The following is a 22885-nucleotide window of genomic DNA, read 5'->3' as shown; positions in this document are numbered from 1 at the left end:
TGACAAGTGTGGCACTCACTGAGATGCACAAAAAGAGTGGGGCTCTTCCCTGCCACCCATGTACAAAACTCCCATAAGCGTTTGAATTTCACATGCACGCATCTGAGGGAACAAGAGAACCATTGTGCATACATTGGCAAATTTGAGAGATCTAGCAGAGCTGCTTTTCCAGCACTGCCAGATCGTGTCTCAAGGAACTTGGTGTAAATGCTTTAAGACATGTTCATGTTTCACTGTGAGCAAGGGAGGGCTTGTCATTGAGGAAGGAGTACTTGTTCTCTGATGGGGTAAGCATCTAGGCTTACTACCACCACAGTGCATATATGCTTTACACACTCTGAGCACACTCTGGCTCCTATAGGACCAAAGTTGGGTGTTTACAAACGTCTGAGAGATGAACAAGTGCTGAATCAAATTTTAGCACTCAAAGTGCCTACTTAACAGGAAATAGAAAAGATCAGGATAAATTAAAGCTATTATTCTTGTCTCATGAATGAATGTCTGCATAACTCCAAGCTGAGAACATTTTTATACAGCAGAAAAGTCTCTTTTCAACAGATGTCTGTTAGACTGAGTTCTTAGATTCTGATTTGCACTGAATAGCACATCTAAAACTTGAAATAGGAGGAACTAAAAGTAATGGACTTAAAATCCAGACTCTTTGCAGAGTTTTCTTGTGCTTACTAGAAACTGCATAGTAGAAAGCAGTTCTTAGTTTCCAAGTGCATTATAAAATGTGGAAGAAAGAAAACTATTTAATTTAGCCAAGGCAATTTAAGCAAACCAGTGGACTGCGTGCCTATTTACCAGCACACAGGAATGATGGTTATATTCTGACAGTAACTGGCTGTCATAGTCTACTGTAACTTGCAGCATGTAACATCATGATAAAAAGGATGAAAACCAGCATCTTACTTTTCAAGGCGTCCAGCTATCCTACTACTAAAGGGCATTTCTCCACTCTTATAATTTCCAATAGGAGGAAAAAAATAGCATTACCTTTGCAAAGACTCAAGGAGTTTATGCATTTGGTAAGAGCATATATAAGGGAACATTTTCTTTCCAAAAGGAAGACAACTGTTAATGTGTGTCTCTCTTTAAGAATGGAGGAGATTTAGAGTGTCAGAAGAGGCTCTTATTTTAGGGTTTCTCCACCCCCACCCCTGTATTACATTAAAATCCAGCTAAACTTTCTCTAAATACAAAATCTGAATGGAATTCGTATATTACATCTAAGACCGACAAGTGTTACAGGTATTTGAAAGCATTTGCTCACTTGAGCTTATTTTGTGGTAACATTTCAGCAACACAGTTCATTCAGTGTGTGATCAGAAGACTGATCATCAAAATTAGTATTTTTTAAAATGGCATTTCTCCTGGGAGATGAGATTACAGGTAGTTTGGCACAGGTGTAGGTCATGGGTTCTGTATCCACTCTCAGGCCGAGAAGTTCTTTTGCTTGTTTACAGCATTCATTAGCAGGCGTACATAGGATGTTAACAGGTCATCCATTTTGTATCCCTGTCAGAAAAGAAAAAAGTCTTAAGTCTCTCAAAGAGCTCCAGAAGCAAAAATAACTATAATTTCCTCCCTGTTTTATCTACTTAGGTTCTTCCCCGCGTGGACATCTCTTCCAACAGCTATCACTGTTTTGATAATTATTTATCTATTCCTCCCTCTGCTCTTCCCTTCATAGATTTACAAAACTTTTACAGAGCTTAGCTCTACTGTCTCCTTGTCATTTATTCTATAGATTGACATCAGGTACTTAGGAACCCAAGCTCTTTGGTGACAGAATTTAGCCCTTAAATGTTTTTATGTTATCTTTACAAATTTACCTTTAAATAGCAAATCAGTGATGCTTGTCTGAGTCTGTGTACAATCTGAAACCAATTCTTAAAAAGGTGGTACCATGCATTGAAAAGTGTAAAATCTTACAAGGATGGCGTTACTGCATAGGTGGGTCAAACCATGCAAGACAAAAAGCCTCTTACATAGTTTTGTGGGTAAGTGCTGTCTTTTTTTAATGTCTGAGATACAATTCTGATGTGTGGGAAGGATTTGGGAAATTACTATTCTTCTGTCCACTCTGTGGCTTATGTCTTTGCATCAGATGGCGTTATATAGCACTGAATCAGTTCTAAACTGCAATTTTATTGATATAGCACTGAATGCTTTTGGTATCTGCACTGGTTTTAACATCTGTTTTGGCACCATTGTTTTGTAGCAGTTCTGGATGTAAAGGAAAAATTAAGAGTTTCTTGCATGTAAGTTGCCAAAACTCTTCTTACCAGAGATGTCTCGCATAAGATCCGGCTTCCTCGTACCAGGTTCCCTATTGTCATGTGAAAGTATGTGCTCCCACTGCTCCAATTGGAGATTTTATTGAAGGGGTAGACTGTTAAAATATCCTGTAAGGGGAAGCAAACTGAACTATAGAACATTTCTCAGATGAAAACAGGATGTTATGTAAGAAAACCCATAGAGCCAGAGCATTCTTTTTCTTTCGCATTTCCTGTATAAACACAGTGGATCGAGGTAGGTCTTGTATCCAGATTAGTGGTACATTGTATTTTCACCAAGCGGGTGGGTCTTAATCACTCTAATGAGACATCCTTTCATTATATATCGATCTTTGCTTTAGCAGACTGCCATTATATTTACAATAATGTAAAACTCACTGGGTATTTGTTTTCTTATTAAAAGCAAATAGTGATATTGATGAATGCTTTTGCATTCATGAACTTGGTAAGACCAGACTGGGTTAGAGAGCTGGTAAACACTGTCATTCGACTCGATCTTTTAGACAGCTTGGGTTTCCTGCAAAGCATTTTTCTGAAGCAGGTTCCCTAGTGCACTGTCCAACCATCTGCCTGTCCTTACCACTTAGCCCAGATCCATCATGCTTACCACCTCTTTTTTTCAGAGATGCTCTACACCATTTCCTTTCCAGTGTAGAAACTTCAAGAACTGATTTCAGGCAATATTTTCTTTGGTTTCACACAGAAAATGAATAGAGGGACTCTATGATCTCCTGCCATTCAAGGAGAAGGTCCTATTGCTGTCCTTAAATTAGCACGGTCAATTAAATCCTTCTTTAGATAAACTCTTGAGAAGCAACTCTTACCTTTGTCTTCTGATGTATCAGTGAGACTCCTTGCTTGTTGATTGCAATCAGCACAATCTCTGGGAAATTTGGCTCTGAGGTTTGCTATAAATGAGTAACAGAGCAAGATAAGCAGAAAATGAAGAAATTACCTCTATCAGGTGCATAGTGACTTTTAACAGTGTCCAGTGCTGCTTGTTCTCTTTACCAAATAAACACTGAAACATGAAGCTCTTCAGTATTATGTGACTATTGCTAAGGATGACTCTTCTTGGCCATATATTGATGACTTGAGCAGCTGCTACATAAAAGCAGAATCAGGTCCTTTATTCCCTAGGCTATCTGACAATAGTCTTAATGGTTGGTTGCAAACCACTTAAGAGCCTAACGAGGAGAAATTAAAGGTAGCGAGTGGGAGATGATCACTGGAGGTATCCACTGCAGAATGAGAGGATGAGTACAGTTCTGTTCTGAGGGAAGGGTCCCTAGAGGTAAAAAATTTGGCATTTTGTTGTGGAGAACAATGACAAGACAATTCAGTAGCTATGTAACTAAGCGCCCCTCATCTACTACATAGTTGTAATATTAGGTATTACAACTGGAACAACAACATAGCCTGTAAGTAACAGGCATAGTTCAGAAGGGATAAAGAATCCCTCTCCCCGCTTTCAAGCAATGAAGTTCTCCTCAGTAGAGGATGGGAATTCAGCTTTATAGTGTATTCTCACTTGCACAGATAGTGAATTTACAGTCAGTCGATATCCCTCAGTGCTGGTCTACTACCAAAGCCATTCATACAGGTCTTTAAACCTACCTTCACCTGAAAGAAGGCTGATCCAAACGTTGGCCACCGGTATATCATTTTCAAGAAGGCAATCTTGGCCTCATCCACAGTTTTTCCTTCATGTTTACTATATGCTGCAGTAATGCTCTGTTTAGAAAAAAGGATACCAAGTCTAGTCAGTTGGAGACCGGCAGGTTTCCAATGTCCAGCATTAACACTAAAGACAACATCAGATCATCACCAAGACCCGTCTTTTGCCCACAGCAATAGACGAGTGTGAAAATGAAAATAGCCTACCATGCCATGCGGCAAGGTGGAGCCAGAACCTCCCCAGTGTTCCTTACTAATGAGTTGGGTGAAGGAAGTCCAGGAGCCCAAGGGAATGGATTTCAGGGCAGAGGGGCAATATGGGATGAAACAAAATTCAGAAAGCCAGTGTTCAGCACCCACAGACATGTATCACATCTTCTGCTGAAATATGTAGGGTGAATTTTCCCTGTGTATTTGAAATAGTGTTCTGTGTCTTACTCAGTGGCCCAAGTAATAAGTACCTGCTGAGACTTCCTTGCCTTTTGGTGGATGAAAGAGCCTTTTGCTGTAAGTAGCGTGCACACTGTGCAAGGTGACTGATTTGCTGGCCAAACTATGAAATATTTAGGACACATCTTAATTTTCTGTTTCTCTACAAGGTCCTCAAGTCCTTAGTCCCATCACTGACTTTCCTATCTCTTCTTCTGGGCACTGGCAATAGATTAGTGTCTCCAAGAAAGATGCACATCTCAAATCAATCATCCAGGCTTGCAGATATCTTTCAGAGCTTTGGTAGAGAGGATGCAAAATCTGGATTGTAAGAGGCAAAACAGCAACATCCAATAGCATCCCTCCATAGTGCTTTCAAAGACTGTCAGATCAGAAATGTAGTGTGGCTCGATGTCTTTCTTCTCTCATAAAGGTCTGTGGAAGTAATACAATTAATGAAATCTGATGTTCTTACCTTCTTCCACTCATCTGGTGAGATTGCTCGGAGCAGATTGTCTGGTACCAGCTCCTTCAGGATTTTGGGGATGGCTGCCAGCTGTGTGCGGTCATTGTTGAAGCGCACTTTGTAAATCAGCCCTGCCAGCTGGACAGCTTCATCCTTGGAACACTTGTGGTAGCCTCTGAGGTACTTTGGCAACTCCTGGAAGAGACCAGCTCTGAATGCAGACACAATGGGCTGAAGCAAACACTGACTTATGCATTCTAAATCTGTGAGGTCAGGATGTGAGTCTTTCCTGAGTACAGTCCAGAGACATCCTAAGAACTTTTGACTCCATCTGGAGGTTCTCTTAATGATCTCTTAATGATCCTTTCCAACCCAAACCATTCTATGATTCTCCATACAATTACGGAGCAAGGTAGGCACCTTCAAGGAACAATTAGATAAGGGAGCTGTGCTCATAACATAAGCAATACAGTGAAGTTGTGAACACTCTGAGAAATAAATCTGCTCCTAAGGCTGAGCTGTGCCCTCCAGAGGCATTCCTCTGGAGGCTTTATAATGCAGGCCTTGGTGAGGGAGACGGTAATACACCAGCAGGCTTTCTTTCTCAGTCGTGTTTTTTGGATTGCATTGCCTGCCTTTATATTTATGCTTTAGGCAGCTGGTTACCTGGTGGTAATGAAAAATGGAATCAGCTTTCAGGTCCTTCCCAGGAGTTACATTCAGCCACAGCTTCCTCATGAAGTACACCTCGTAAGCCACAGATACAGTAGCCCCTAAGGAAACAACATCTTGTTAGTATTCGCTGTATCACTGTAGAGTTCTGAAGTCTTGAAATGGCTTGCAAGTTTCTTCAGAAATGTAATTATGGTTTTTATTAAAACCAATGCTGTAACTAACAAGTACAAAAGGCCATTTTAGATGAGCAAGAAGGTGATTTTGAGAGCTCCCAGCAGCTGCATCAGCTGTGAGGAGAAGAGCGAAGTTAGAAAGTCTTAGATAGGTAGATAGCGCTTCAGGAAGTTGAACCTCAGCTGTCCTGAAATAAGCAAAGGTCAGGATAAATTAATACAAAATTTGAGTGGAGTTTGAGTTTGATGTAGATTTTAAAATGTATGTTATACATGGGGGTGAAGTGCAAAGACTGCTTTCATTAGTGTTATATTGTTTTAGTCTGACAAGTGTTCCCTGGCAATACAACTTGTGCTTTGGTACCACCAGGTAATAATCTAGACAATTTTCTAACAACCCAAGGAATGGGAGGGATGCTGTGTAAAGAACCTGTTCATATGTGTTGGCTGATACCTCATCTGGCAATGCATGAGCCTTGGACTGTAAAGAGGATCAGCCTATCTAACTTGTGTGCATCCAGCTGTGTGTTTTGAATGCAACAGGCTAAAAAAGTCTTTGGTACCAATTTAAAATTTCTCAAGAGGTCCCCCCAACAAAGATGTTCTGGTGTTTCTGATAGCCACTGCTTGGCTGCATCAGGTCATTGGATCTTACTGCTGGTGCAGGCAGTGACCATGTGTGGTGACAAAAATTATATGATAAGGCTCTGCCACACACGTCCCAAGATGGAGTAAATCCTGCTGGATAAATTTGCTGCTTCCTAAGTTCAACTCAGCATCTCATGCAGCTTCTTGTCATGCTGACATTCTCCTTACCATCCTTCCCTGGTTTGTTCCTCCTGTTCCAGTCTGTCACCTGCCTTAGTGAGTCAAAGAAGTAGTCTGCTTCATTCTGACTGATCACCTGGAAGAGGCCAAGCAATGAAGGGGAAAAGGAGGGATTAGCAGATCATATAAAATACTGCCTGTGCCAACATACCCAAGTATCGGGATGAATTTTCTTTCCCTGGCTATAGTGAGAGAGCACAACTATGGCAGGAAAGACAGAGGCAAGGGGAAAGAAGTAGAGAAATAGGAGGAGGAAGGCTCAAATTATTTACATTTCATCTGGGAATTTTTATTGCATCTTCTGTTGCTCTTTTTCTTTCCAACCTGCTTGGAAAGTCGAGTGAAGTCAAAGTGAAGTCGAGCTATAGTGAGAGAGCACAACTATGGCAGGAAAGACAGAGGCAAGGGGAAAGAAGTAGAGAAATAGGAGGAGGAAGGCTCAAATTATTTACATTTCATCTGGGAATTTTTATTGCATCTTCTGTTGCTCTTTTTCTTTCCAACCTGCTTATTGAAGTCGAGTTGAAGACGCCTACCTTATTCTTAGCCATCTCCTTTTTGTAAATATTGGCACATACCGGGTTCCTCTTTTCAGGAACGCAGCATATCAGAAACAGCCTGTGCTTGGACTCAGTGCTGCTTTTGCCTTGATCACCATTCCAGAGAGAAGGGACCTCTTAGCAAGGCAGCCAACTCAAGTTTCAGCTCAGGCAAGGCAAGCTTCTGAGAAACTAGAGAGCAATCAACTGGTGCTGGTCAGCCACTGCTCTCCCTAATACTAGTGGGTACTCTACAAGTGCAGCACATCTCCTGGACAAAGCTTGATTGGAAAAGGGCTAAATCCAGCAGTATGCAACATAAAATTTGCTACTATCCCAGCAGCTGCAAGAAAGTCCACATCTTCTCCACTTTTAGTACCACCTGTGTACCAGCAGACTGATAGAAACTCTGCATCTCCATCCAGCCCCTTCAAGAGACGCAAAATAATTGTCAGGTGCTAAAAGTTTGACTCTAGGTTGTATCGCCTCAGTAAGACAGAAGCAGTAATGACCTGCTCTGTTGCTTGGCTTCATATATGGTTGTTCAGGTGGTCTGGTAAATAAGAGAGGAGGGGGCAGTCTGGCTACCCTGCCGTAGTCGAGAAGAGTTACCTTGTCTGCAATCTTCACAAAGAGGCTGAAACCTTCCCAGGAGCTCAGCTGCAATTTGGAAGCAATGTTCTGACACAGAGTCCGGATTTTGGTGTTTGTTCCCACATCAAATGCCTACGAGATAACAAGGCTTTTGTTACACAGAGGAGAGGAAGAAATGAGAACACTGAATGTGTTGAAATGTACTCCTGCATGAACATGTCATGGCCGGAAAAGTGGTCAAGGCTGGGAGAAAAAGTAAGTTCTTACCTGTTCTGTTTCATTGGGGAAGCAAATCTTGTGTGAGATCTTAGTGTTGTTCTGTAAGATGGCCTCAACCTCCACAGGATGAGGTGCCCACTTCCTGGAGCCACTCCTGGAAAATGCCACCACAATCATAAGAGAGATGAGTGCTGGATGTTTAATTTTTGTTGAGTTGAACAACAGTATTCCATCCGAACAACAGACTCCATCCAAAATGCTAGATGGGACAGGCTTCAATGGACCTTCACCCCAATGCAAATTCAATGTATTAACAGCAAGAAACTGAAGGTCTTATTAGCATCTATATTAAAAGTCTGTTCTACTCTGTAAGGAGGTTACATGAATAAGGCACCTTCCTAGCGAGTGCCTTTACCCCTTGAATGTATTCAGCAATGTTTTCTTTTACTGTTAGTGAAGTGTGAAGATAGTGGCCACAAGGATAAATACTTTTTATTTAATTCTTGCATCAGCAAAAAGATACGCATTAAGATACAAAGTGAGTTACAGCTCAGGAGGCATGTACCAGAAAAGTTTGGAGGGCCGCTAGAAGCATTACATTTTATATAAAAGCTGGCATGTAATCACTGACTTGAGGCGCTTAAGCTGTACAATCCCAGTTCTTTGGGATTATACCTCAGAGCAGAGCTGCCTTTTAAAGCAAAGGAACTGCCCCTGAAGTCTGAGTCATGCAAAAGCCTTGATACACTTAAAGTGAGGACAAATCTAGCACATTACCTTCTGGGGCTTTCCTGTGTTTCTCTGCCCTCAGTGGCACAGAGCAGGCTGTTTGGAGATTTTATACACCGTAGCTTATGGGCCAGATTTCTCTCTCACACTGGGCCATTCTCTCAGGAAGAGAGCTTAGTCTGGCATCCAGTGTTAGCTGTGTGGATTTGAAAACTAATTTTTTTACATTAAATAAAGTAGCAGTTCCATTTGGAGAAGGAAAATCTGACTGTAACCAAGTTGAACAGCATGTGCTTTGGTACTGTGCAGACACTGTAAGGAGTGTGGACCTTCCTACACAGTCATCTATGCCTGGACTTGCAGCAGGAGGAGGCCATTGGAGACCAAGGAAGTGCAGCAGCTTGCCTGGAGGCACAGGGCCACCTCTCCTTGCAGCCTCAGCTAGGAATTCATTGTCAAGGCAAGATCTGCTTAACACCCACCAGGGTGCTTGCTGGTTCCCTGGCCAGGAGTCGGGAGATGAAGCTGTAAAGCTCTTTAGGAGGAAAAAGCGTGTCCAATCACTCAGTTGGCTTCCACTCCGTGTGTTGTAGATCAGTCCTTTGAGCTGCCTGCTCTCCCCTTTCCAAAGAGAGCAGGTTACGTACAGATGATCGTGTAGGTCTCCCCCAGCTGAATTACTTTCTATTCTATTCTATTCTGTTCTGTTCTGTTCTGTTCTGTTCTGTTCTGTTCTAAGCAGGTGCTGGTTTAACCTTAGGAAAAGAAATGCTCTTGGAAAACATTTGTCTTTGTTCCCCTTCCCCCAGGCTCCAGATCTGGGGCAGTTTAGCAGGTAGAATTCTCCTCCCAAACAGCCCATTCTGCTTTTCTCTCCCTGTTTCCCCGCTCTAAAGCAGCTCTATACAGCTCAACAGGGCTTAGAGCATGAATAGCACACAATACAGGGAGGCAGGAATTTTTCAGTCTTCTCCATAGAAAAAAATCAATGAATAGCATTCCTTGCCATGCATTTTTCAGGCACTTCAAAGGCAAGTTCAATGTGCACTGACATTTCCCCAGCAGTGCCAAAACCCATCCACTGCAAGGGGGACAGCCACTGTGTTAACATTCCACTCAAGCCTCACGCACAGGGCTCACAGACCAAAGGCAGGACCCAGCCTAAGAGAAGGGAGGATGGAGGAGCTGGAGGGAGAAATCACTGGGCAGCATCTTTACTGAAGAGGTCTGTAGCAGGCAGGTCTGTAGCTGTAACTCACAGCAGCATCAAAAGGGAGAAGGCTGGGGTTAACCTTGATGCTAAAGCACTGTGTTCTCAGAGTGTCACGTTGGGTAATTCCCGTGTCTGGAGGAATCTAGGGATACCCTTCCCCTACAGGTCTGTTGATCCTCCCTGAAAACCAGGTAGCCCTTCCACTATCTCTGGTCACGTCAAATTCATTACACCACCAAGTCCTTCAGAAGCCTGGGAAGCACTGTGGGCTGGAGGCCCTATTGCTTCAACCCTCACCAGGACACAGGGGTAATGCCTAGAGAACCGAGGAGTGCCCTGCTGTGAGCAGCCACATAAGTCTCAGGGCTTTGCTCATCTGGATTTCTTCAAAGAATAGGAAATGACTGTGTTTATCCTGTCTTCCTAGCATGGATCTGCTTTGCTTCACCATCAGAAAACCAACAGAGCCACATCAGCACTCTGCAGATGTCAGTGACTTCAGCGGTGCCACTCCATTATAAGTGTAACCTGGTATTTTTAACCAGGACACAGGGGTAATGCCTAGAGAACCGAGGAGTGCCCTGCTGTGAGCAGCCACATAAGTCTCAGGGCTTTGCTCATCTGGATTTCTTCAAAGAATAGGAAATGACTGTGTTTATCCTGTCTTCCTAGCATGGATCCGCTGTATTTTTAGCTGCATGTGTGCAGCTCTGTGCTACTAAGATTCAACAGACTCAAGACTAATCCTCAGGCACATGTAAAGGGGATAAGGATATGCTGCCTCATCAAAGGAAGGCAAGGTGACGACCTCATCAGTGACAATGCAGAATTTCATTTCAAGCTGCATGCCTTTAGGGTGTTTGAAATACCCAGCTCTGGGAGTCAAGTAATTATGTGTGATGCTGAACTTTTAAAAATGTTGCTAACTCTGTGAAAGAAAAAAGTGAAACTATGACACAGACCTTGCTTAGTGGTTCAAAGTCCAAAAGAAACAAAAATAGTGTTCACTTGAAAAAAAAAAGGATATAAAGAGAGAAAGGAAAGTGAGAGTCTCAATATTTTAGCCCATGTGCTTTTTTGCACGTGATTCTTGATTTTTTAACACTTTGAGCTGGCTGTATGTCAGACTGTTTACCTCATCACTGTCTGAATCCTCCGGCTGCACTCCAGGGCCAGTGTCTCTTTCGGACGTGTCTCCATGAACTTCTGGGCATGTTTCAGCAGTGACTTGCTGGGTGGGAAGAGACCAGTGCAGAGCCAAAGGAGCTGCCAGCCCTTGGTTACGCTGTACCTGTGAACACAAAGCAAACAGTTCTGCTACAACGAATTATAATTCTTTGACCATGCACCAGCTACAGGGAAGAGAAACACACTCCCATCATAGTATGTTGTGCCATTCAGCAGAGAGCTGCAAATCAACAGAGACTTCACACAGGATCTGGCAGCCATTTTCTGTGCAATGACCACAGCCCATATGTGAAGACAATCCTAAATCCTAGCTGATAAATATTCACGACAGTTGCAAACCTCATGAATAAACGTAAGCTCCAGTTTAACAGTCACCTTCGCAGCAGTGACCCTGGTGCCATCCTCTTGGAAAGCCACTGTCAATTTGCTGTTCAAGCTCACGTGGATTTGGATTGCGCTTTATCAGCTGTTTGTATTCACCTGCCCTCTGTGCTAGCTGGCGTTGCTCGCAGCACAAGCACTGTGCTTGTAGTTGACTTTCCCTTATGCATGCTCCTGCTCTGAAAAATGAGCAGGTAGATGGTTTTGTGTAATGGTGGTAGTTACAGTTCTTCAAAACTCCAGAACAAGTTTGTACAATTTTCAGGCAGAAAGCCAGTTTCTGGACCTGTGAAATCTGCCAGTCGAAGCTCTTCTGGAATATCACTCTCACCAGTAGGAAAGGCTTTGCAGCCAGGAGGTGGTCAGTCATTCTACCTTCAAAGCCAGGAGCAGAAGACACTTCAGCTGTGTCCCAGGGTTTGCTCTGAAACATGAAGTGGTGTGAAGTGTGTTTGATTGCGAAAGCCAACAGGTCTACCTTTGAATGGGCACGACTGCTGAATAAAGAGGTCTTGGCTTCTTTATTCACATTTACTTTTCTAATTTTGCAGGTGAAGATACACTATTTTAATCCCATTTGTACTGTATAGATCAGTGGTGTTTGTGTCTCTCTGAGAGCATGACATGGTCCATGGGGCAGTAGCCTGGGAAGGATGAAAGATTTGTTGCTCTGGCTGTTTTAATGAAAATGTATGGAAATAGCCACCTTTCAAGCATTGTTTTTTCCACATCAGTGATCCCTCTCAAAATAGTGCATGACCCACATGACTAAATTGGTAGAGTACATCAGGGATGGCACTGGAACTATGGTTACAGACTATGTGTTAAATAGCCTGTAAGATTTACTACAGGCAAGGAAATTTACCATTCAATAGTTATACGCATGGTAGAAGTTCCACTAAGTTTAATATTTGTGGAACAGTAAGAAAGGCAATAAACAAATAGAAGCTCTTTCTCTAACTTTTGCAGTGACACAATGCAGCTAGAAACAGACAAACCATTTTGTTAATAATTAGTATTATTTTAAGCATTTTTTTTGCAAATTCAGTTCCCCTGGAAGTAGGCCAAATTATAATTTTATGAGTGGGGAAGCAAACACCAGAGACTTATGCATGGGCAGGGGCCTGTGTTACCAATTTGTTCTGCAAGCCAGTTGTGTAACCTAATTAATATAACTACTCAAAAGGATTCACTGGTAGTAAAAGATCTAGTGTGAACTACATGCGTATAGGAGGGAAATACTGTCATTGGGAAACTTAAAACAAATGGGGGGCTGGCAGTGCAGTCACTGAAAGCATGCAAGAACTCTATGCAGTACCATATTTTCTTGACAGACTGCCTTGGGAGTAAGAGGACTTCAGTAACACCTTGCCTGCCTCACACCATACTGCACAGAGACGAGCACCGAATGCAGATGGGAGCAAAGCAGCAGCTCAAGGGAGTCATGGTCCTGCTCTGTGGCCTGTCACTGCCAGTCAGTGGTCCTGAGTGCTCTGCAAAGGTGAGCCCCACAGCACTGCCTGGAAAAAGGGGGAAGGGAAGGTCTCACTCTAACATTTGGCCGTCCTTCCCCTCTGTCCCCAGCCCATCACAGGTGTAGCAGGGACTCCTGCTCACCACCTGCACTTGAGTCCTGGCTCTGCAGAAGCAGGGTGTTTGCACCCAGGCAAATACCTGTTTCTGTTCTCAGTCAGTTGCTTCATAATCTGACAGTAAATCTCATCCCGCAGGACCTCCTCCTGGATAGCTGCTACAAATATCTGGTCAGTGACTTCCACAGAGGAGTGTGCCTGTTTTGAGGGATAGTCTCCCATGAATTTCATGATGGGTGAATGTGCTGTTAAGGGCAAAAGCAGGCCAATTTTGGACGGTAAATGGGAAGTCTCACCTGGGTCCTAACGTGTTAGTGACTCTGCCGATGTCTAAGTGGCAAATACTGGGGGGAGGGTCTGGAACATATTCCCTGCCTGTCCCCTATCCCCTCTCCCTGTGCAGCAGTCACTGCTTGGCTGAGATTTGTATGGTACTGGCTGCTTGCTCTGGGCATATGCAGTCCTAAAGACCCATTCTCAGTTTAAGTGAGCCATCAGGAGTTGTGGAGCATTGGGAGGGAATAGGAACCTTTCCTCTGTAGACAAGGGAAACAATGCTAAGCTGTGCAGAGTTGATACCCCCACCTTGATGTAAACATATCCCCTGTAATGTGGATGTGGTGTTACCTCAGTGGAGGTGAGTTTAGTGGAGGTAGTTAGCCCCTCCTTCCCCTGAGTGTTCTCAGGTCCCAAAGAGAAGAGTGAAAGGATATCAATGAAGGCCTGACAAGCCAAGTCCCGAAGATCAGGGTCTGTGCATGCTGTCTTCAGCAAGGGCTGTTTCAAGGGCTCCTTAGAGTGTGCCCACAGTTGACTGCGCCCGCGGGATTTCTGGAGAACAGCTTTGCTGATGGATTCCTTCTCGGGAGTCCTGAATGAAGACAAGTGCAGGCAATACAAAATTAGTATCAGTATCGCTATAAAAGTAGGAGGTCATTATCACGGAGACTTGTTTCTAGGCACGTTCTTTCCCAAGATAGTGATCTCATATCTCTTTTGGTTATGCAGTCAACAAGAACAGGAAAATATATATTCTTTTAGATCCAGAAGGGAGAAAGCTTGCAAAAAGAAGAGAGGTTTTAGAAGACTAATTTTTCCCTTACTTTCCAAGGCTTGAGACATTGTGTACCCTAGCTAGCTTATAAGTGCTGAAGAAAGAGTGAGAAGTAAGAGTAGGACCTGCTGGAAAGAAAAGAAAGAAGTCCAGCTGGGCTTCTTCTACCCTTCCCTTTGCATTTCTGCAGACAAAAGACACAAGCAGGCTATGTGCCAGAATCTCTGCATGTCCAAAGTCACACTTCATTACAGGGAACAAAGAGAGGAATCCCAATCAGAAATGGGAGGTGCTGTTACATCTTAGGCTTTAAGGATCACTAAAGATCAACTAGAACTTTCCTAGGGTGCACACTATACAGAGAGCTTCACCTGAAGTGTTCATAGGAGAACTCCTCCAGCGTGTAAGGCTTCTCTCTGAGATCTTCTTCATCAGGTTCGTCCATGTAGGAGCTCTGTGAAGCTGTCCTCCTCTGGTCTGGAGACATCATCAGCAAACTCTGGAATGACACAGCCATGTAGAGGAGTTACATGGACACAAGTCTCTGCACGTATGGTCAGGTCTTACTCAGCATATATGTGCAGATAATGTATACTAAGCTTGAGTGCTCTGTGCTGCAGGAGACCTCTGTCCCCTAAGCAGCATCTTCAGAGACTCAAGAAAGACTTGGGAGTGGTCAACTCAAGGAATTAATTTCCATAGACACAACAATAGTGACTATCAAAATGTGTGTGATTATCTAAAGCACAAAGCTTGTTAAAAATGCACCTGCTTATCACTGGTGTATTTTTCCCTCAATTTTTCAGCTTTTTACTTGTCAGCACATTATCCAATCTACTGAGACTCCAAAACTGAAGATAAAATTGTTAGCAGAGTGATCAATGCGAAACTTTGACTCCCTCGAAGAGCATATTCTTTTAAAGTAACCTACTGCACTTAGAGCTTCCCTTGAGACATAATGTATGATCACCAATCAAGCCCAGCGTGAATGCAGGAAAATTCAATGGCATACTGATTTCCATTAATTGCTACCAATTCCAGGCACTGAAATCTCTAATGGCGAATGGACCGTTTTTTTTAAAAGTCTTTGCTTTTGTGCAACTGAAGAGTTGCAACTCCTTGGAGTTGGGCTAGGTTTAGTTTTGTTTTCAGACAGAACAGAATGGAATGCTTTGCTTGAATGGGAGATACAGAACTTGTTTGACTTTGGAGGAACAATTAACATCCAGTTATAAATTTAATATTTAACACTCTCATTATCATTTATCTTGATGATCTTAAAGGTCTTTTCCAACCTTAATGATTCTGTGATTCTGTGATCTTCCAGTCTCTTCAAAGAGAGTGCTCAGCTTTTCTTACCAGCACTTGACTAGAGGGTTTTGTGAGAGAAGGAATGATGTAGATCTCTTCCAAAAATACATTCCCTGTTTTGCCTGTCCTTTCATTCTGGGCACAGATCCAGCCAGAGTTTGCATCCAGCCTTTTGTCTTCGGTGAAGATTAGCAAGTCTCCCTTCCTGAAGGACAGGATGGCAGGGTCTTCTGGAAAACAGAATAAGGGAGTACTGTTCAGGCTTGACAGTCCAAGCAAATGCAAAAGGATTGCAATGTGAAAGACAAGGAATTGTAATTTGAAGGCCTGAATTCAATTAGTAATAGAAAGTGATTTGTGTAAATATGGCTAATTATCCAGTAATACTCCAGAGAAATCACTTAAATTTCCTCTGACAACCTGATTTTGATCCACTGAGGGCAATGGCAAAACTCCATTTGATTCAAATGGATGCTGAATTTGTGTCTAGAACTGGCAGCAAAGCATGGAAAGAAACTCACTAATTGTAAGGAGGTGAAGTTAATGTTTACATTCTAATCCCCTCTTGTCTGTTCCAGCCAACTGTATTCCACAGACTTTCCAGTTTACCACCTCTGTGAAACTTTTCTGGAAAATATTTCCAGGGAGCCCAGCTCCAACTTTCTACTATAAGCAGGCTGAGTTGTTGGACACTGTAATATCTAAACAAGTGCTGTGGGTTCTCTCAAGATTCCTCCCTACCCTGTAGCAAAGTTATAGGTCTTACCTTGGGACTTTTTCTCATGCATTGCCACAGCGAATCGTGATCTCTTCTTCAGTCCTTCCAGGAACATGACCACCAGTTCAGCAATGACAACGCTGTTTACAGACGTCAGGACAAACTCCTCGGCACGCAGAGTGATAAGAGTGCAACTCTGTCCAAATGATTTCACTGCCCTACGTATTATTCAACAGGTTGTTAACAGAGCTTCTGAAAAACTTACAGACCCATCTGCAATCACAGCCAAGGCACCTACACCCCCTTGCAGACAGCTCCCTTACAGTGAGTATTGGTAGTTCTTAATTTGCCTTCTCATGAGTTGGTAGGTGTGAAGGACTGAAGTGGCTCAAGTTCACTCTAGACTCCACCATGTTTTGTACAAAAGTGCTTCATTATAGACAAAAGAACACCCTTCTCTTGGAGTAACTGGGCAACTAATTAAAGCTGTGACAGTCCTCACAGAAGTATTTTTTGTGTATGTAAAACCCTATTCTCTGAGTGATCTGATGCAAGGATGTATGCCCTGAGCAAGCCAATGGTTACCCTCTCTCCCTCAGTTATCCTGTTCAGGATATCACACCTGAGAAGTATACGAACTCCCAGCATGCATAACAGATGATGGCTTAACTATGTTAGTTATTTGGGCTGTTCTTGTCTTGATTCATGTCCGTGCTTCCATATACCTTTCTGACTGAGTAGGATCACCTTTCCTTCCACCAGCTGGGAAGATTCAGACATTTCAGTATTTCCTTTACAGGCTGCTCAGAACTTGTCCCTTTCTGTTTCTAGACCTAGGCTAAATCACTTTTCCAGGCTCGGATCAAATCACCTAGGAGGACGGCAAAGAAAGCACACACCCCTCCTACATGGAAGACGCTTTCTGAATATGGGCAGAGATGCCTTCTTCAGATGGCAGAATGCCCCTGCTTTCTGGGGCACTCACCTGTTGGTGTGGATGCCAGTTATCTCTGGGAAGGTCAGCTCAAGGAGCCGCTTTTCTGACTCATCCAAGAAGCAGATACCTTTCCAATTTACAGCAACGATAAAATGGTTCTTGGGCAAGCTGGGACCTGAAAATGCAGCAAAAACTCCTTATCAATGCTATAAAGTCCTCCTCTATTGATCTTCTATCTGTCCTCTACTCCCAGGCTCCAAGCATTACCTGAAAACTTAGTGACTTCAAAGAATCGTGAAAAAAGCAAAGGCCACTGAAAGCGAGCAAAGTCTACAAGTTGTTCCTTCACAGTCTGACGGGAGAGACGGTCCTGTGTGTATAGGGCCTGCAATATAAAAAGATACCCAGGGTTTTCTCAGTAAAATCTGGTTTGCATGATCTGTAAACAATAATGAGCAAGCCTGATCTCAGAGGTTCCCAACAGCCCTCTGCTATCACCAATGTAAAGGGTACCTGGAGAAATTAAAATCAGAAACAGCCTCCAGGGGCCCAAGCCACATGCAGCTGAGGCTCTCCACAGGCATGTGGATCCCAAAATGCTTTCAAATTGCCACTTCCTGGTTTGTTCAGTGTCTAACACATTTTGGGTGCCATGGAAATAATTCGGGTAACCCATCCAGATCATTCCATCCCATGCCCATCCCCATGCAACTGTCAGATGTAAGATAGAGAGCCTTAAAAGATAATCTGTTCAGAGATTTAAACATACTTTTTTCGTTCTGCCCCCCTTTTAAGCCCTATGTGGAAGAATGAGTGGAAACATTCTTCAGTCTCCCAGTCTTAATTAACTATGTGGGATGCGCATACTGAGATGTTTTTCCTTCTTCCCTCAACAGGCTATTCATAAAAGGAAATGATGAAGGAAGCAGAAGCTGGTGCTTGAGAGTGGTTACCCAGCAGCGCCAGACAAACCTCTTACCTTAGCATGTGCGTAGGTTATAAGGCTCACCCACTTTTCCAGGGGCTTGGACTTCAGCTGTTTCACTGGGATACAGTCATGGAGCATCTTCTGCACAAGTTCATTGTGGATGGAATCTCCAAACTGGATGTAACAATATTTTGCACCTATCTCCACCAAATCTTCCTCCTGAAACAATTAATCCATCAAGAGAGGCCCAGTAAGATGTCATAAAGTCCAGCTAGCTGTGTTCAACCTTGAAGCCAGTTTAGGAATGGGGTTTTCTCCATTTTTGTCTGGATAACTCTTGAGAGTCATCCAGCATAAGGAGAGATGAACTTCACAAAATCATAGCGTCAAAGAGATTATTAGCAAAGTTATTTTAAAAGGACTTAAATTGCCCCTTTGGACATGACTCCAGCTGCTACATGAACGGAAAGTTGCAGGGGAAAAAAAGTATTAATTACAGCTGCCAGTGTGACAGCTGGCACAATCATCTCAGCAAGAACTCTCCATTAATAAGAGAAGGGTTGTTCACAACCACTAGAAACTTCATTCATCTTCTTGCTTTTTAATGTGGGAAATGTTAACATAGTTTTGTCTCTTTAGGAGGATGAATAAGGAGACCCACCTTCTCACAACGGTACTCTCCAAACCGAATGCCACGAATGACTTGGTGGTAAATGAGATCGGTGCTGATAGGATCCTCCTGGGAGTTGTGCCAGGGGGTGAAGATTTCCTTCCGGAAGTAGAGTCGCCAGGGCGCATTACGTTCGTGTGTGCCCCCCTCCTTTGCTAGCTGTTCACACTGAGAGATGGCATCCAGGACATGATCTCGTCCCCCACCCAGTGACCAGACCTAGAACAAAGGGACACTGCATTTCCTGGCACTCCTGCTTTGGATCTGAGTGAAGGACAACAAACCCAAAGCTCCTGGTCTCTTGACAGCAAGAAAAACTCTGAAAAGGTAAGCAGATGGTTGTGCAAGTTATACTTTGGTAAATGTGTGTATTTTTACGCACAGGGATGGTATTGGGAAAAAGTTGGAAGATAACACAAAGCAGCTCTGGTTTGCAATCTTCTACTTGTCTCCTTGTGTTCTGTTTGTACCCTGTATATCCTCTTAAGTGCACTTGCAAGTGTTACTGTAATCTTAACCAAAATTCCATCTCTGAATTAATTTCCTTGATATTGGTGCCTAACTCTGAGCACCAAGATGTTATCCTGCTGTGTATGTCTGTTTTACAGCATTACTGTAAAAAAAAAAAAAAAAGCAGAGGGGAGGAGAGGCTAAAATGCCAGCATGTGGGCTAACAGCAGCAGCTCTGGCAAGGACTTTGGCTTTCAATGCCGCATGATAGGGGCTGCATCAGCAGCACTGTAACACGGAACAAGAAAGTTACCTGCAGCAGTGCAGGTGGGAAATATGTCTTTGAGCAGAGATCCCTAGCGTGTGAGACCTGCTAGTTTCACCCTGCTCCAGCAGTTCTGCGGTGCTGCATGCACGATGAGCAGGTGGGATCCCAGAACATGGCGGGAGACCACAGTTCTGCATTGCCCCTGCATGGGAGCAGGGACACTAGCCAATTATGTGACCTGGCAAAGGAAACGGGCCTGCTGCAGGAATAGGTAAGTGGCTAGCCAGCAAGAAAGGCAGAATAGGATTATCAGGTCCTGAAATTCAACTGGGATTCAGAACTAACTTGGTCTCATCATAGGACTGGGACGGGTATGCTTCCAGAAGTCAGAGGGAGTCTTCAGTGAGGCTGGGTGGACGGCCACAACTCCAAAGAGAGAGAAGGGAGCTTTCGTTCTATTTTTCTACACTTTACCTTATCAAACACAGCAATGTAGAGCGAAAAACCAAACACATCCTTCAGTTTGGTTTTATCTGCTATGAACTGACAGATCTCTTTGGCAATGGAAGCAGAGTCTGCAGGGACAGTGATGCTTTTGCCATTCATCAGGGTGACATTAAACATAATGGGTTTCTTCTGCTTTGTTGCCTGTAAGTCAGAGTCAAATGAGAGAAACAAATTATGGGCAAACCTTACTTTTCTTTGAAGAATGAAGAAGGCATTTAGATTTAAGAGCTCCGCACACTGTACACCCTAGTCAACAATCTTTAAGTGAACCTCCAATGCCCACACAGTTTCTTCAATGCATGGTGAGTCTTAAACATAAATTACATCCCTGGAGCAGCACTGGAATCAAATTCCCTCCTCCCCACAACTCAGAGGAGTTGATAATCACATAACAGTGTAGACTGATAGGCTTTTCGTGAGCTGTATTTGGCCTGATGACTTTCAGGTACAGCCTTACATGCATCAGTGGAGACATGGCCTGAAGGAAGCATTTTGCCCAGGGATGTGTGCATTAGGGTATGGGTTCACTCAGATTTAGGAAGGAATTGAAGTGAGGCCTTCACTTTAAGGGGGGGATGCATGGGCGTGTGTGACTTCTAATTACTAGGGTGACATATAAAGGAAGGGGGAGAGCGATGTAGCCCTATCGTATGCACTTCCTCCCTCCATTTTAAAAGCATAAGTTGTATTCAGTTCTTTTCGCAAACGCTGGTAAGGGCTTCCTTCAGGGGTGGTTCTGGCCTGCAGCTTCTGAGTGGATGGAGGTATCTCCCTGCAAAATCATGTGTTGCAGCTTTTAACTTGCATCCTCCACTGCATTTAGGGTAACTGAATAGCCAGAAGAGGTGTATCTAAGAAGCTGTCCAGAACAAGGCAGCTGGTCTTCAATCCCCTTGTCACAGAATCATGGAATAGTTAGGGTTGGAAGGGACCTTTTAAGGTCATCTAATCCAATCCCCTTGTGCAATTGATTTCCATTACTGGATTTAGGAAGATCTATTAGCACAAGTTAGTAAATACAATCCAGCATAAAATTACCCAGGTCCATATAAATTAACAAAAAGGGAGTTGCTACCTGAAGTTCCAGCCAGCTTGGAGGTTCGGTCCGTGCTCCATTGACATAGGTACGTCTCAGACGTTCAGCACAATACGGTGCATAGCCTGTGGGCCCATGGTGGATGAAATTCAACAGGTACTATAAGCACAGAGCACAAGAGAAAGTTAGGAAACACTAATCCTCATAAACCCCTAGAAACCTTGTGCAGCTGATAGACTGGATTAGAGTGATCAGTTAGTTTACAGTTCACCAGAAAGTGTTAAAAGGATTACTGTTTTGGAAAAGGAGGTTTGAGACACCAAGTTTTCTCTCATTCTGCGAAGTTTTTAGACTAAAGAGGGAGGCTTGTGTCAGTCTATTCGCTATGTTTAACAGTATGATGAATATTAGACAGTGGAGACTTTATTCTTATGATTAGGTATGTGAACCAAATGTTCTGGGAAGAGGGATAATTGCAGGTTAGGGCTGCTGATTATGGTTACTTTTAGGTTTACTAAGTTATCTGGCAATATCAATAGTTGAAGTCCACGGTTAAGGTTGGATGTTGGAAGAGAGGGGTTGGATAAAATGAGCTTTTGGAATTTGTATGACTGTTATCTTCAATGACATGGTATAAGCATGGACTTGTATTTACATACTTGTATTTAGTGCGAGCGTGGGTCAGTCACCTGGTTATTTTAATAATGAAGAATATTCCTAGAGATAGGGTATGGATTTAGGAAAAAAGAACTAGTGGAAGTCAGATCTTTTGTGAATTTTGCATGGCTCACAGACTTTGGATTAAGACTGGTATCCATACATGTCTATGGCTTGTGTCTGGTTTGTTCCAAGTAGTGGCTACTTAGCAGAATTTATGATTAGATTAGTTATTTGAGCTAGGGTATCAATAAAGCAAGGCTGAAGATTCAGGGATATCTATGGGTTCTGCTTTCCTCTAAGACCTAGGAGGAAGGCTGATGTCAAGTTGGAGCCACAGGTTTTGTTGGCTGGGTTGTTTTTTCCCGTGATGAACTGGATTTATCATCCATTTAAATTTGGAAATTAACATATTTAAGAAAATTATGAAAAAGCCCAAATCTCTATTGGATTTTGTAGGGCTTGGAGATGTAGGATAAGAACTGGTAAAATATGGGGAATGATTTTGTACTGGACTCCTGAGTACATTTAATTACTAGGATTGTAACTGCAGACAGCTTTTAAATGTTGGAAAGGAAGAACTGGAGAGGATAAAATTTGCCAGATTCTTTGCAGATTACAGATCTAAATAAGGGCTGCAATCACACCAGAACCCGACTCGTATGGCATGTAATGAAAAAGAATTAAATGTGTGTACAGCAATCATTTATCTAAATTCCCATATAAGCATAGGAGATGAGTTTCTGCTAAAATCACAGCACCAGCTGCTATGGCAGCCAAAGAGTTTATGTGGCTATTTGTATCAAAATACACAAAAAACCTGGTCAGCTAAGGCATTTAAGCTGCTGTAGGAAAGGTTAGTAGTGTACCTTCACAAATACGTCCGAAGGAGGAAAGCAACCAAGGCAAAGGGACAGAAGGATCCAGCCTCGAGCATAGCTGCTCCTGTTGCTGTTTTCAGTGAGTTGTTTGCAAATCTGGCAATAAATCTCATCTCTGTAATAAAACATGTGAAAGCAACAGATAATGATTCACTGTCTGAACTGTTTTTGGCTATGTTTCCACTGCAAGCTTGGCATGGCTGCAGTATGACGAAGTGGATCTGAGCGAGGTTTAACCACATTAGCTAGGATACCACCTGTAATGTGGAAATAACTGTGTTGTTGGCTTTGGCAGGAAAAGGCTCATGGTATACTTAGTGCTTTTTGCCACCCCTTGTTACTCAAGAAGTTCAAGTGCAACTCCCATGCTGGATGACCTCTTGTGACAAGCAGGGGGACTGCGCAGGGATAACAATTGCTTGGTCATCCAGCTATGAAATGGCATTGCTGCCGCTCCACATG

The 22885-nt window shown here is 43.1% G+C and overlaps 1 protein-coding gene across 1 annotated transcript in view; it reads right to left on the bottom strand.

Moving 5' to 3' along the window:
• Window positions 1-1437: 1437 nt before the first annotated feature.
• MYO7B (myosin VIIB) overlaps window positions 1438-22885 on the bottom strand; it is a 48520-nt gene continuing 27072 nt past the window's right edge. Inside the window, exons 28-49 of the mRNA XM_010288914.1 lie at window positions 22412-22538; window positions 20925-21044; window positions 19817-19990; window positions 18616-18843; window positions 18006-18173; window positions 17294-17411; window positions 17075-17201; window positions 16138-16307; window positions 15420-15601; window positions 14432-14559; window positions 13720-13877; window positions 13089-13242; window positions 10981-11136; window positions 7952-8057; window positions 7703-7816; window positions 6540-6627; window positions 5542-5648; window positions 4885-5070; window positions 3921-4037; window positions 3128-3211; window positions 2292-2411; window positions 1438-1521 (exon numbers count right to left, since the gene is read on the bottom strand). Coding sequence (XP_010287216.1) covers window positions 1438-1521; window positions 2292-2411; window positions 3128-3211; window positions 3921-4037; window positions 4885-5070; window positions 5542-5648; window positions 6540-6627; window positions 7703-7816; window positions 7952-8057; window positions 10981-11136; window positions 13089-13242; window positions 13720-13877; window positions 14432-14559; window positions 15420-15601; window positions 16138-16307; window positions 17075-17201; window positions 17294-17411; window positions 18006-18173; window positions 18616-18843; window positions 19817-19990; window positions 20925-21044; window positions 22412-22538 — 3016 coding nt within the window. The remainder of the gene's footprint in view (window positions 1522-2291; window positions 2412-3127; window positions 3212-3920; window positions 4038-4884; window positions 5071-5541; window positions 5649-6539; window positions 6628-7702; window positions 7817-7951; window positions 8058-10980; window positions 11137-13088; window positions 13243-13719; window positions 13878-14431; window positions 14560-15419; window positions 15602-16137; window positions 16308-17074; window positions 17202-17293; window positions 17412-18005; window positions 18174-18615; window positions 18844-19816; window positions 19991-20924; window positions 21045-22411; window positions 22539-22885) is intronic.

This window comes from Phaethon lepturus, unplaced genomic scaffold (assembly GCF_000687285.1).
Source record: "Phaethon lepturus isolate BGI_N335 unplaced genomic scaffold, ASM68728v1 scaffold1846, whole genome shotgun sequence".
NCBI lineage: Eukaryota > Metazoa > Chordata > Aves > Phaethontiformes > Phaethontidae > Phaethon > Phaethon lepturus.
Note: the sequence above shows the minus strand (reverse complement) of the source record. Positions and strands in the feature narration are given on the sequence as shown.